This window comes from Ictidomys tridecemlineatus, chromosome 5 (genome assembly GCF_052094955.1).
Source record: "Ictidomys tridecemlineatus isolate mIctTri1 chromosome 5, mIctTri1.hap1, whole genome shotgun sequence".
Lineage (NCBI taxonomy): Eukaryota > Metazoa > Chordata > Mammalia > Rodentia > Sciuridae > Ictidomys > Ictidomys tridecemlineatus.
The window spans coordinates 17,910,790-17,926,008 of NC_135481.1; the positions used below are offsets into that span (position 1 = coordinate 17,910,790).

The window sequence follows — 15,219 nt, forward strand, 5'->3', positions numbered from 1 at the left end:
CTGACCCAGACTCATATGGCTATTAAAGTCAACATTCAGGTACTAGTTTATGAGGGCTTGTTATTTGTTCTTAGTGCTGGAGGTAGAAAGGTAAATTAGTCTTTCTCTGCCCCTAGGGGACTCCTAGTCTACAGGTGAGTGGGCAGATAGATGTGTGAACAGTTGACACTAATGTAGTCTGATAAGGGCCAGGAGAGAGCTGTCCCCAACACACAGTTAGGAATTAATTCTTCCATTAAGAATGTGGAAGATGGAGGTGTTTGTAGAGAAAGGGGCAAAAGAGTTCCAGGCAGAGAGGACAGCAGAAGCAAAGGAATGTAAGGGCAAACACCTGTGATGTGTCAAGGAAAGGCAAATTTATCTCACAAGGTCAAAGTACAAATCACATGACTACAGAATTAGCTGGCAATTGAGGCTAGAAAAATGAAATGCCCTAATAATGAAGGCCTTGAATGCCATCCTGAGTCTCGATATTCCGAGTGAGATAGCCAATATCATATTGAATATTCAGGAAAGCTGTCACAGAAACAGTTGGGAGTTATAGACTTGAAGGCAATGGGGATGGAAAGGGCAGATGGAAAAGGGATTTGGGGACCTGGCAGCCTTGAGAGAGGGGGAGAATGGGGCAGTGGCTCTTTGAACAGTAACTTGGATATTTGGTGATAAGGCTGTTAATAAGATACAGGAAAAGAATCCACTTCAGTGGGTGTGCGAATTCCTTTGAAATTATGGGAAAACTTTTGAGCCCCTCTACAGAAGACGTTTCTTGGGGCTTCAAGACACCTCCAACCACTGCAGCTCAGCTGTGGAATTCCCCAAATAAGTATTTCTGGGGGTACCAATCCCATGCCAGCCAAGAAACTCCATGATCCTTGCATGGATGCAGCCTCCCTCTTCCCATAAACAGACAAGGCTTATTATGGAGAGTTGGGGTGCAGGACCTGCAGGCCTCTATCTATTGAGGTTTGGTGTTTGGCCACCAGAGTGCATGGAAATACAGTATGTCACGAGACAGATGCAAGATTGATCAGAGTTGGAGAACAAGAGAATAGGATAGTTTCTTTTTCTGAATGAAGAAGGGTCACTTTGCCCAGTGTTTTTTTTAGATTTTTTTTTTTTTTTGGACTGGGGATTAAACCCAGGGCACTTTACTATTGAGCTTTTCATTATCTTTTTTTTTCTTTTCTTTTTTTTTTTTTTTTTTTTGAGACAGAGTGTCACTAAGTTCCTGAGGCTGGCCTCAAATTTGCAATCCTCCTGCCTCAGCCTCTCAAGTGACTGGGATTACAGGCGTGTGTCATGTCCTAGAATCTTTTTTTTTTTTTTTTTTTTTTTTTGGTGCTGGGATAGAACCCAGGGCCTTGCGCATGCAAGGCAAGCACTCTACCAACTGAGCTATATCCCCAGCCCATGTTCTAGAATCTTAATGTTGGTGTGAACCTTAGGGATTATCTTGTCCATCCTGCCCCACTTCCATTTTACAGATGAGAAAAACAAGGTTGGAATTGAAAAGTCACATAGCCTGTGACACAGCCAGGCAGGATCCCAGCTTGCCTTTTCATTAGCTAACCTTTGTGCTATTAATCCCTACAAATCCTAATATATGGCTCTGGAAATTTTGGGGAAGTATCTGTTTTTGTTGAGCTGTCCTCCTGGTCATGTGAAAGCAATTTACTTAATAGCTCCAGCCTGGGCCCCCTAACCAGACGCCCTTCCGGGAGGCAAGGGAGATCCGGTGTCCTGACCAGAACAACGGAAGTTAAGGATATTGTGGGACTGGGCAGGTTTACATAAGGAAGATTGGTGACCCTGATGCTTGCAGAGACGTGCAGTCTGTGGAGAGGGGCTCTGCTGGGCCTGGACATTTTCAAATCCAAGGTGGAGAGACTCCCAAGCCCTAACTGTGCACCACTGTCTGGCACTTGGAAACAGAGTATCTTAAAGGTTCCAGCTAGATCCCACCCATCCAACTTCCCCATTTTACAGATTAGGAAACCAAGGCCCAGAAATAGACTTTGACTTTACCGGGATCACACATCCAGTTGTTAAAAGAGCTGGGTCAGTCTCACGGCCACATCTTTATCCCACAGAAGCCACTGGTCTTTCTCAAACCCTTGCCTCCCTGCTCCCCAAACCAAGAAAATAAATAGCTTCTCTATTTTGTGCACCCAACAGGCTGGCCTATGGAAGTGGCCCTGCAGCTCAGATTTCGTGGAGGGCAGAAATACACTTCTATAATCTTATAGTGGCTAGGAGAGGGCTATCTGCAACACAGAGTTAGGAATTAATTCTGTAACCATTGGGAGATGGGAAAGATGGGAGGTGCTTTTAGAGAAAGGAGCAAAAGAATTTCAGGCAGAGAAGACAGCAGAAGCAAGGTGTCTGTGACCTGTCCAGAGAAGAACTACCCTGCCACAAGCATCCTGACTCTTTACCTGTGTCAACAGAATTTAGGAAATATGTGGGAACAGGGAACTTTAGTGGGGCAATAACAGCACCTTATCTTGGTGCTTATCTGTGTTAGTTACACTCTATAAAATCACCAAATCCTGGGGCAATTAAAGTGAAGCCTGCTGTGTAATGGGTGTCTCTGAATGGGAGAAGTAATGGGTGCAGCGAGGCTCTCGGCTGTTGGGTGCCTGTGTTTTCCTGTGCGAGAGTCTGTGGGCATCATCTGTCAGGAGCTGGGAGGCAGGCATTGGATTTTGAAGTCAGACTCTCTAAGTTCAAATGTCTGCCTTGATGCCATTGGCTATGTGTGAGACCTTGGGCCAGTTACCTAATCGCTCTGAGCCTTAAAAGAGCTAGGTTTCCCTCGAAGGGTTACAGCAATGTACATAATTTTTTTGACTACCTGGATTTCCAGGGCTGTTTTTCACAGCCATGTTACTGTGGCCATACCTCAAATCTTGAAGCTTTTATCCTTCCAGTGTTTTTAAGGAACTGAGGTGGGAGCATCTAAGGTCAGAGCCTGGGGGACGAGGGAATTTGCTCCTGGTATGTCAGAATATCCAATCTAACATGTTGGCTTCCCTTATCTGCTGAATGACTGACTGGTGGAGTAGACTCAGGGCCTCTGCCACGAAAATGGGACAGGTGACTATATTTCCCAAACCAAAATCCAGGACATGTCTTCTGACTCATCACCTGATCTGTGATGAAAACAGGGCAAAATATTTAAAATTAGGACTGCTTGGGAATTCTAGTAGCGGGCTTAGTGGAGTGGTCACGGGGAGTAGAGGACATTCCTTTCCCTTTCCCCTCCCTGCTTCCCCAAATTCTAGGGAGGCACACACACACACACACACACACACACACACACACACACACACACACACACCCATGCCATGTGGCACATCCACTGTGAACAGTCAAGCAAAGGACCTGGCCCCTGCAGCTCACACCCCCAGCACACTTCATACCCTCCACGGAAGGCTAAAGACTGGAGAAGAGAAGCCCAGGGCTTCTGGAGCCTCCAAATTACTGGACAGAGTGGTTAAAAGTGGGGCTTTGAGAGGTTTTATTCTCTGCAGCTTGTGAAAGCCCAGGGGCTGCTTAGAGGCCTGGATTGCCTTCCCTGGAGCCACTCCTTTGACCCACATGGAATCAAAGTTCCTTCCAGGCTCATTGGTCTTGAAGAATCCAACAGCTGGATGCAGGGACTTTCCCAAGCTGAATCCAGCCCCCCACCGACCTCTACCTCTCCCCTGTCCAGGCCCCCATTTGTCAGAGGTGGCTGTGGAGAGGGGAGAGATGTGGATTTATGGCTGCTGACTTGAAAGACAAAGTTGTCTTTTGTGTTAGAATTGGGGTGGGGGTGGGGGGAATGGTGAGCTGGTGGTGGAGCAGGAAGGAGGGGCTGGGGTTCAGGGGCCCAAGGCAGGGGATAAGGGGCTCGAGGAGGCAAACAAAGGGATGCAGAGGCTTCCCAGAGCAGGGTCACCAGGCAAAGGCCAAGAAGATCAGTCACCCACAGGAAGCCAAGTAAGCAGATTCCTCTGTACACCAGGCCACCCACCCCTATTCCAACATCCAACACCTACACAGCCTTCCTCTCCTCTGAACATACTCTGGATTCAAAACCTCGATTCATCTGGGCTCAGTAGTGTATCCCTGTAATCCCAGCATTTCGGGAGGCTGAGGCAGGGATGGCGAGTTCAAAGCCAGCCTCAGCACCTTATTGAGGCCCTGAGCAACTCAGTGAGACCCTGTCTCTAAATAAAATGCAAAAAAGGGCTGGGGATGTGGCTCAATGGTTAAGCACCCTGGGTTTAATCTCCAGTACAAACAAACAAACAAAAAAAACCCCTTAGTTCAATTCTGACTCTCCTTGGGAAGCCCAGGGAAATAAATAAGGGTCTTCTAAGCTCATGCTTTCGCCTGCCCCAAATGGCCAGATCTAGTCAGTGTAAAGGCTTCTCTGACAGAACGGAAGTCAGGAGCTAAGTGGGGGCCTGGATGATGGGAAATGGGAGGGTATAAGAAGGGTGAGCCTGGGCCAGAGAATCCCAATGACAGGACCACTCCCGCCCAGAGGACCATGAGCAAGCCATCACCCTCCTCAGGACTCGGGGTCTTCTGCCATCACCTTCCACCTTCTCACAGACTATTCGGGATGGGACGTTTGCAAGTGCTTTAAGGAGTTTAAGGAGCGTGTGAGGTGAGCCTTGGCTGGCTTCCTTGCCCTCCAGGGGTCATCCTGGCCCAAGTGCCCATTGGTGGTTCTGCCTGGTGGGTCAGGGTGGAGGCCAGAGTAGCCGTTGGGTACCCGAGTTCAGCAGGTGTTTTAACTACACCTTGGAGAGCCACATCCAACCCCCGGAATGAGCCTGGCCAATAAAGCCATGAGTTTATGGGCTTCATAAACATTTTACTAGAGAAATCAAGGCCTCAATTACCCAGTGGCCTCTTCCAACTGACAGCTCTTCTACTGGGGCCTCTGTGAAGTCCCCAGGCTGAAGTAACATAGAATTGGCTGAGTTCTGGTTCATACGAGGTTAGCCCCCCACCCCCAAGCTGACCCCCTCACCATTCAGGCTTTGCAAATTCTGCCTTTACTCACATCTCCAGAGGGCTTGAGACTCCCTGCAACTACCTCAGCCTTGTCCCCTGCAAGGAAAGGTGACTGACTTACTCCCTTGGAGAAGTTAGCGCCTAGCCTTGCTCTTACAAAACCTCTCAAGTCTCGGTTTTTCTCTTTCTTTTCTTTCTTCCTTTCTTTCTTTCTTTTTTTTTTTTTAACTTTGTGGTGCTGGGGATTGAACCCAGGGCCTTGTGCATGGGAGACAAGCACTCTACCAACTGAGTTATACCCTCAGCCCCTTCTCAGGTCCCTGTTAACTCCATATTTTACCATCTTTCCTCAAAGATGGATGGCAAGTATTTACTCTTTGCCAAGGATTGTGCTAAGCACTTCAAAAATCTCTCTGATCGGATCCCCATGTGCACCAACTATAGTGATGAGAGCTATTAAGTGAGAGATTATTTTAATTGCCCAAGTTCACACAGCTCATCATAGTGTGTTCAGATTTGAACTCTGGTCAGGTGCAGTGGTGCACACCTATAATCCCAGCAGCTCGGGAGCCTGAGGCAGGAGGATCACGAGTTCAGAGCCAGCCTCAGCAATTTGGTAAGATCCTATCTCTAAATAAAATACAAAAAAGGGCTGGGGATGTGGCCCAGTGGTTAAACGCCCCTGGGTTCAATCCCTAGTACAAAAAAAAAAAAAAAAAAAGATTTGAACTTGGTTTGGTATGAAGCCAGGGTCTTTGCTGTTACCTGTTATCTCTGCAAAAGCTTCTGGCAAGCATTTCCCTACGAGGAGCAGACATCTTCCTGTGTGAGACCTCTACCCTGTTGGTGACAGCCCTAGCATACCATAAAGTGTGTGTCTTGTCCTGGGTCTCTGCATCGACATGGCAAATTGGGAGGAAGCAGACAGGAGCAGATCTAGGCTACTGTTGAAGCTGGAAAGGAGCCGTCCCCGCTGGTGGGACAGCCAGGGAGAAAGAGCAGGAGAAAAGGCAGTGGGGCTTTGACACCTTCCCTTGGGCCTGGAAATCCAGAATACTATTTCAGCTTGTCATCAATTTTTTTTTAAATTATTGAAAAATAATTCGTAACCTTTTTTTGGGTTCCTGGGATTAAACTCAGGGGACTCAACCACTGGGCCACATCCCCAGCCCTATTTTTTAAAAATATTTTATTAGTTGTTGTTGGACCTTTATTTATTTTTATATGGTGCTGAAAATCGAACCCACACATGCTAGGCAAGCACTCTACCACTGAGCCACAACCCTAGGCCCCCAACCCTATTTTTTAATATATATTTTTTACTTGTAGATGGACACAATAACTTTATTATTTGTTTATTTTTATATGGTGCTGGGAATTGAATCCAGTGCCTTATGTATGGTAGGCAAGAACTCTACCACTGGGGGCTGGGGATGTGGCTCAAGCGGTAGCGCGCTCGCCTGGCATGCGTGCGGCCTGGGTTCAATCCTCAGCACCACATACAAACAAAGATGTTGTGTCCGCCGAAAACTAAAAATAAATATTAAAATTCTCTCTCTCTCTCTCTCTCTCCCTCCTTCTCTCTAAAAAAAAAAAAAAAAGAACTCTACCACTGAGCCACAATCCTGGCTGGCCCTCCCCCAACCCTAAGTTGCCTGGGCTGGTCTCAAACACAAACTTCATGTCTCAGCCTCTTGAGTAGCTGGAATTACAAATGTGTGCTACCTCATCCAGTTTCATAACCATTTTTAATGTTCATTTCAGTGGCATTAAGTATGTTCATATTGTCGCACAACCATCACTTCTCCAGACCTCTTTTCAAAGTAAAACTCTTGTTTCCGTTAAGCAACAATAATAGATAATATTGCCCATTAAACAATATTAATAATTCCTATTTCCCCCTCCTCCCAGTCCCTGGCAACCACTGTTTTACTTTCTGTTTATGAATTTGTCCACCAACAACTAATAAATTCTACTTATACTTCATATAAGTAAAATTTGTCTTTTTCATTTTTTTGTGATACTAAGAATTGAACCCAGGGGCAGCTCAATCACTGAGCTCTATCCCCAGCCCTTTCTATTTATTTTGAGGCAGGGTCTCACTAAGTTGCACAGGATGGCCTAGAATTTATGATCCTGCCTCGGCCTCCTGAGTTGCTGGGATTATAACTGTGCGCGGCTTGGAGTTTGTCTTTTTATGACTGGCTTATCTCAGAGTGCATTAGGTCTTCCTCAGGTTTCATCTATATTGTAGCATGTGTCTGGATTTCCTCCTTTTCTTAAGACTGAATAATATTCTATTTTGTGCATAGACCTTTTTGCTTATCCATTCATCTGTCAATAGACATGGTTGCTCTATCTTTTAGCTATTGTGAATAATGCTATGAACTTTATCAGATATCTTTCTGAGTCCCTGCTTTAAATTATTTTGTATATATGTCCAAAAGTATCTCTGGATCATATGATAATTCTACTATTTACTTGTTTGTTTTTGGTGTTGGCTGTTGAACCTGAGCCCTCGTGCATGCTAAGCCTGCTCTGTCACTGAGCTGCACCCCAGCCCTGAGGTCTAATGTATTGAGGAACTGCCACTCTTGTCTTCCATAGAAGCTATATCAATTTATATTCCTACCAGCAATGCATAAGGGATCCAGGGTTTCCATATCCTCCTCAGTTTTTCCACTTATTTTCTATTTCCATTTTGTTTTGAGATGGAATCTTTCTATGTTGCCCAGGCTGACCTTGAACCCCTGAGATTCTGAGTGGCTGGGACTACAGGTGTGTGTCCAGAACTCAGCTTATTTTCTACATTCTCTCTCTCTTTCTTTTAGTACTGGGGATTAAACCCAGGGGCACTTAACCACGGAGCCACATCTCCAGCCCTTTTTACTTTTTTATTTTGAGACAGGGTTTCACTAAGTTGCTTAGGGCCTTGCTAAATTGCTGAGGCTGGCTTGTGATCCTCCTCCTCAGCCTACTGATTTGGTGGCATTATAGGTATGTGTCACCATGCTGGGCTTATTTTCTACATTCTTATGGTATCCATTCTAATGGGTTTGAGATGGTGTCCTCTATACGTTTTGTTTTACATTTCCCTAAATATTAGTGTCTGTTTTTTTGTTTTTATTTTTTTTATTTATTTATTTTTTTTTGCTTCAAATTCTAGTGTGTATTTTATACTTAAAGCCCTTCTCTATTTGCACTGGCCACATCAAGTGCTTCATCGCTGGCTACTAGATAGTGAGCTCTCCATATATGCAGGTTCTGAATCCTCAGATTCAATGGGCTGGGGTTGTAACTCAGTGGTAGAGCTCTTGCCTAGCATGTATAAGGCCTTAGGTTCAATTCCCAGCACTGAAAAAAATTGCAGCTGGACTTGATGGTAAACCTCTATAATCCCAGCCACTTGGGAGGTCAAAGCAGGAGGATCACAAGTTTGAGGCCAGTCTGGACAACTCAGCAACACTCTGTCTCTAAATAAATAAATAAATAAATAGGCAGGCAGGCCTAGAAATAGAGCTCTGTGATAGTACTTGTCTGCCATGTGCAAGGCTCTGGATTCAAGCCTTGGCATTGCAAAAAAAAAAAAAAAAAAGCATCTGTACTGAACATGTATGGACTTTTTTACTTGGCATTATTCCCTAAACAATATAGTATTACAACTATTTTCATAGCATTTATATTGTATTAGTAACTACAGGTAATCTAGAGATGGTTTAAAGTATACTGGAGGGTACTATAGGATGCATGTAGGTTATAAGCAAATACTACACCATTTTATATAAGGGGCTTGTGGGCATCCACAGATTTTGCTTTGTGCAGAGGGCCCTAGAACCAATCCTTCATGAATCCTGAAGAATAACTTATTGGAAAATGTGGTTCTAGAGGGAACAGTTGGGGGCCATGGGAGGAGGTGTATGGGATCCAGGCACGTGTCTGGAGCTGCCTGAGCAGGAAGTGGGTGTTCAGAAGGCTGCATGTCTTGCTTGGTAGGGTGGGTACTAGGAGGAGACTGGCTTCAGGGACTTTCAGAGGACTCTGGTACACAGTCAGCCCTCTGGAATGGCTGTATGAGAAGAAGGCAGTCAGTGCCACTTTGCCAGTGCTGCTAGGTTTGGCAAAGTCTGTTGGAATGCTCCATGCAAACATGCCTGCAGCTCTTTCTAGCCTCACACACTGGACAGGAGTTGGCTGTAACCAAGGGGTGGGAGGCCTCCGTTTCCTTCCCAGCACTCTGCCTCGACCCTGCACTGCCCCCTGCCTCCCCCTGGAGCCTGTCTAATCAGATCCAGGCCTGACCTTGCCAGAGGTCCTGGACCAGGAGGAGAGTGCCCCCTCCCCTCCCTGAGTGGCCCTGGATCAGGCTCTCAAGAGACCTCTCCCCTCGGGGTGATTTATAGGGGTGTCCAGGAACCGTTTCCTGCCGGTTTCTGCTCCCTCCCAACCCAACGATTGCTGTTCTCACTCTCTGCCCTCTGCTCTCTCACAGCCTGGCTGTACCCATGGCAGGGGCTGGGAGAGTCCTCCCCAGATTACCTTGGGACAAAGGTGCTTTCTTCTTTCTTTTCCCTACGGTATCTCAGGCCCTCCACTCTGGTAGGACTCCCAGCCACTGATCATTACTACCTTCATCCAGTTTGAAGTGAGGGACCCAGCACTGTCCCCACCAGGCCATCAAGTGCCAGCAGGAGCATAAAATGTCCACAAAGTCACAGCACCACCACATGTCCACACCACTGATGTCACTGACAGTCATTCGTCCACACTGGGTGCGCAGAGATCCAACCCTCAGTCTGTCCAGCCTCCCATGTCTGTCCAGGGTCTCCCCTGAGAGAGACCATGAGGATCCTAATGCTGCTGGAGCAAGAATAGATTTATGAACAGAACATGCTCCACCCTGAGACTGCAGCAGGCCTGAGTAGCTATGGATCCTTTCCTCCCCTCACTTTGCAAAGAAAAAATACTATTGCTTGTGACCCAGGAAAATTCCAAGCCTCCAGTTAAGATGAGTAGTAGTGCCCAGAATATGTGGCCACAGACATGGTCCACTCGTGAAGAAGGGTGGAAGCAGAGCTGGAAGGTCCCAGAAGGGCTCTGTGTCTATCCCTTTGTTCATGCTGCATGCCCTGGCCTCCCAGCAAGCCCAGGGGCACCTAAGGGATATGCAGGGCTGACCAGAGGAAGGGTAAGGATTTAAAGAGGGGAAAGAAAAGGGAGGTTGGGTGACCAGGACACCTGTGAGGCCTGGTGGACTCCCAGAGGTGGGGCTGAGGACTATCCCTAGGCCTCAGTACCTTCTTCTCAGTACTAGTCAGAAGAGGCCAGTTCAGTTTGTAGTCTGCTCTGCTGTTACCTGCTCTGGAGAGAGAAAAACCTGCTGGGAAGTGATAACTAAGGGACACCCCAGCAGAGGGCCCAGGGCTCAGTTTCCCTTTGTAGAATGAAGAGATTTGCTTTTGAGTGGTTTTCGAGGGCTTTTAAAGGCAAAACTTCCCTTCAGATTAAGTGTTAGGCAGAATTGCCACCCAGTAAAGCTGATGGAGGGACAGCAAGGAGCTGCTCTGATGGAAGGGGAGTGTGGGCAGGGAGAGGCTCAGCTGCATCCCAGGGATTCCAGGGGACCCAGTGTGAGGGATATCAGACTGGCTCCCCACTAGACCTCCCCAGCATCACATTCTGCCCCTGCCATTGTCTGCTATAGCTGTAGTTTAGTCCCAGGGGCGGGGCGGGGGGGGGGGGACTAAGACTGTGGGCTGGTCAGTAGAGGCCAGACTTCTCCACCCCAGCACCCTGAAGAACAGCAGTACTTTCCATGTGTCTTTCCTCAGGCCAGCTCCTAGCTGTGGGTGCCTCCAGGGAGCCCAGAGTGGAGGCCAGAGGCACAAAAGGATTCTGGTTCCTTAATGAGGAGGCATCTGTAGTCAGCACAGAGCCATTAGCTCCCGCCCCAGGTGTGTGTGGGGGGGGGTGCTGTGAGCTCCTCTCCAGCTGCAGTGAGGAGGGGGCAGGCCACTCCCTGGTTCCCTAATGGGCAGGGCCCAGAGGGCACAGACTGCAGAGGAAGGAACCTGGGTGTTGGTTCTGCCTACCCCCCAGGCCTAGGTCCATCCCTGCACTTGGGGTGGGGGGAGGCCTCTATAGCACCTCAGCTCCTCCCTCAAGCCCCTGGACTGACCTGCAGGCTTCTGGCCTGAGAGAAGACTGGCTGACTTCCCGTGCTCCCTGGGGATCTTCTCACCCAGCTTGACTGGGTATCTGCTGGACTGCTTGTCCAGCAACCCGAAACCCTCGTGGTCTCAGGGTCCTGTCTGTAAGAGCTACGCCACATGGAAACACAGGATAGATCACGTATACAGTGTCAGAATCACAGCAGCCACAGGAGCTGACAGATTCAAACCCCCATCCCCATCCAGATGGGGACACTCAGACCACACCCAGGAAGACACAGCCCCACACGCGCACAAAGGGGCGCCCACACCCTTCAGCGTACTCCCAGGAGGCCCTCAAAGAGGAGGAGGCAGGGCGGGGGATTTTTATGCATGTTTATATTTAATGAATCACATGCAAATGAGATGGAGAATGCGCCACAAAGGAGCCAGCCCCCAGAGACTCTGGATGGAAGGGCACAAAGGCTTGGCCTTTCAGGCTGCCCTGGAGTCCAAACCAGGCCCGTGGACTGAGGGGACCCGAGACAGGAGGGCATGGGGGCCACGGGGAGGGCTGCCACACCAGAGAGCCAAGGGCCAGTGAGGGAACAGGCTCCAGTGTCCCTGCTGCTGTGGGGGAGGGCTCCTCATGGGAGGGGAGCGACTGTCCCAGTTGATGGAGTGCCGAGGGGCGGGGCTGCTGCCTGGACAGATGGTGCACCGCCTTCCGCACTTGAGGCAAAGTGGATTTTAATGAAACCACAGCCCTGGCTCCGAAGCTGGGAACCCGTGTGGGAGGCACCCTTCCCCAGGCTCTACTGGGAGGGGCTTGGGCATGGGTGGGGTTGGGGGCAGCAGGGACACTTACCCAGCCTGAAAATGGGGAGCCAGGTGGTGGCGCTTCAGCTCCTCTGCCCTAAAGCTCCTCTGCCCTGGCCTCTGCAGACCCCAGTTTAAGCAGCGAGTTCAGATTCCCCCAAAGGTGGGGGGGGGCTCTGAATATTTATGACACATTGTAATGTAGATTGGTAGGTTTGACAGTCTTCTGAGAGACTTGTCACCTTGGATGGATACACCACCCCCTTGGGGCATGTGGAGAAACTGCAGAAGAACTCGGGGTGAAGGAGGATAAGGAAGGACAAAATACCCTTCTGGACCCCATAACTGGGATCTGATGACTTTGCTGTGTCTCTGCTGGGCAACGTTGGACTAATCGGTCTCCTCTCTGGGCCTCGGTTTCCAATTCTGAAAAATGATATTCAGGGCTTGCACCCCACATGGGGAGTTTATGAAAATAAGTCCAAAAGCAGCTGAAGAGGTGGGAGCAGGCTTGAGGTCAGTGCTGTCTCTGGCTGGTCTTTGTAGTTCTAGGGTATCAGTGCCTCCAGGAAGCCCCCGGCAGACCAGCGTCTCCTTGTTGGAGCTGTCATCTGTGTGTTTATCCCACCTTTTCAAAGCATCCCAGCCCAGCCTGTGCCACCTCTTGGGGGTCTCAACCATGAAAAGTGCCGGCACATCACCCACACTGCTGCCCTGTCTCACCAGCCCAGAAACCTCCATGCCCCCAAAGGAGTGAGCACCACCTGTATAGGTGGTCACCTACCCTGACCCATCCATGTCCACCCTTCCTCCCTCTGCGCCTTGGCAGTGTGCCTTACCACGGTCTTCTCTTCCCCCAGCCATGTCTGACTTCCACGTGCACCCCCAAGCCACCGTGGGCGAGGAGGGCGGCGTGGCCCGCTTCCAGTGCCAAATCCATGGGTTGCCCAAGCCTCTGATCACATGGGAGAAGAACAGAGTCCCCATTGACACGGACAATGAGAGGTGAGCCTCGTGTGGCAAGGACAGGGGCCAGCCAGTGACGCCAGACTGCCCATGGCTCTGGGAGCTGCTGCCAGCCCCCCAGGGTGATTCTGCCGCTGCAGTTGGGGTTGGTGTCCATGTGGCTTGCACAGCCCCAATTCTAGGCTCATGGACATGCTCACGAGGACTATGTGTGATGACTGTCATACTGGGAATGAGGGTGCCCGCCTGTGAGAGACCCAGCATGTCTGTGATGACAACTGTGTTGCTGGCACAGTACCTGGTCCCGGGCTGTGTCTCTGATGCTCAGTGTCCCTGTGGCCCACCGTGCCAGTAGCTGTGCTGGTGGTCAACTGTGTCTCTCCAACAGGTACACATTGCTGCCCAAGGGAGTACTGCAGATCACAGGACTTCGGGCCGAGGACAGTGGCGTTTTCCACTGTGTGGCTTCGAACATTGCCAGTGTTCGGATCAGCCATGGGGCCAGGCTCACTGTGTCAGGTGAGGGCCCTTGGCCTGCCAGTTCTTCCCCTTGCCAGCTTCCTAACTCAGTCCCACGACTGGCCTCAGGAGCCAGGGCCACCTAGTGCCAGCTGAGCAACTCCCAAGCTCAAAGCCCAGTGCTGTGGCTAGAGGAGGACCAGAGGGTGGTGGAGGAGGTGGGTGGGAGGTCCACCTGGACTCCATTCTCCCAGGGAGGGCCATCCTCTCATCCCCAGGCTTGCCCATTGCTGAAGGTCCTGTGGGGTGGGCTGGCCTGGGGGAATGATGTGCGAGACGCCCTGGTTCCCTGGCATCTCTATGCCCACAGGACCTGGTTTCCAGGTGGGATTTATCCTAGGTTGTGGGTAGGTGAGAAAGTGTGGCCTTTCCCTCCCAGGCTCAGGCTCCGGGGCCTACAAGGAGCCAACCATCCTGGTGGGGCCTGAGAACCTCACCCTGACCGTGCACCAGACCGCAGTGCTGGAGTGTGTCGCCACTGGCAACCCGCGCCCCATTGTGTCCTGGAGCCGCCTGGGTGAGCCTCGTCCCACAGCCTCCACCCTGCCCCCACCCGCCCCCTGGGAGGCGGTTTCATGGTCTCATCGCCCAGCACTGGGGGGGACTTTGATTCCTGTTTGTTCTCGTGGGGGTCAGTCCTCTCCCTGCGACCTGAGGAGGGGCTGAGTTCCCCCTCCTGGCAGGACCAGGGACGCAGGCCTGCCCGCTACATTCTCCCTCCCCGTGCAGAGCTGGCTTAGCTCCCTGGGTTACCCCGTCCAGTCCAGCGCTGTCCCCTCTTTGCCCTGGCCTCAGCCCTCCAGAACCCTCAGCGCAGAGTCTCCTTTCTCTTGCACTCACTCATGCCCTCTGTACCCTGTTGCACCCTGAGCTTTGCAGTCCCAAGCCCCCCAAATCTCAGCCAGTCATCCAGCCCTGGCTCTGGGCTCTCCCGGTCTCTAGCCTGGTCCCCTAGCCCCCCAGCCTAAATCCTGAGGCAGCTGAGGGAAGAAATGAAAGGGTGCAGATGGGCCCACATTGTCTGAGCAGAGGGGTCACTGGGGGAAGGAAACTCTGGAGGGGTGGGGTGGGGTCGCATTCACAAGGAGACTGTGCCACATTGTAGCAGCTGAGTGATCAGGGAAGGAGGGGGCAGCAGGCGGGATAATGGAGTAGATTTCACCACTTCAGGGACTGAATGGGGAGCTGTCTCCTTGTGTTCTGACTGTGCTAATCTGATCCTGGGGTGGGGGGAGGGTCTGGGTCCCTGGGAGAGGCTGAGAAGAGTGGCCTCACTATCAGGAGCCAGTAGGCATTGCCGGAACCATCTGGTCCAGCATTTCCCAAAACACGATTAGAAGGGATAGAATGCTCAGTGGCCTAACAAATTCGGGAAACAAAGTTAACCAGGTCCCTTAACTGCAGGACTTCTCAGAGCCCTTATATTAATGGGCATTTAAACTGACCATCCAGAAGTGGAATGGATATTTGACCATGGAATTTTTTTTTAAGAGAGACAAATGAGGTTGGGAAAAGTTGATGGAATCCAAAGCCCTTCCTTTATGGACTGAGAAGTAGGAAAGGGACTTGAAGGGTAGCAGCGAATCAGCAGTTACTGTGGAATCAGAATGCTGGACTCTGCTGTGGGCGAGAGCACTGGCCTGCTCTCTGCCACCTCTGGGGGCAGAAGACGGGGGTGTCAAGCCAAGATGAGGGCTCTGGAGAAGACTGATGGAAGGGTGGACCCTCTGGAATGTTCCTGTGCCTCCCCTCCCTC

The 15,219-nt window shown here is 50.3% G+C and overlaps 1 protein-coding gene across 4 annotated transcripts in view; it reads left to right on the plus strand.

Annotated features, from left to right (window-relative positions):
- Igdcc3 (immunoglobulin superfamily DCC subclass member 3) overlaps positions 1-15,219 on the plus strand; it is a 48,655-nt gene that overhangs the window by 27,767 nt on the left and 5,669 nt on the right. For all 4 annotated transcript variants that reach the window (XM_078049468.1, XM_078049466.1, XM_078049467.1 and 1 more), the window contains 3 exons: positions 12,839-12,983; positions 13,333-13,463; positions 13,843-13,980. In XM_078049468.1, the coding sequence (XP_077905594.1) occupies positions 12,839-12,983; positions 13,333-13,463; positions 13,843-13,980 (414 nt within the window). The remainder of the gene's footprint in view (positions 1-12,838; positions 12,984-13,332; positions 13,464-13,842; positions 13,981-15,219) is intronic.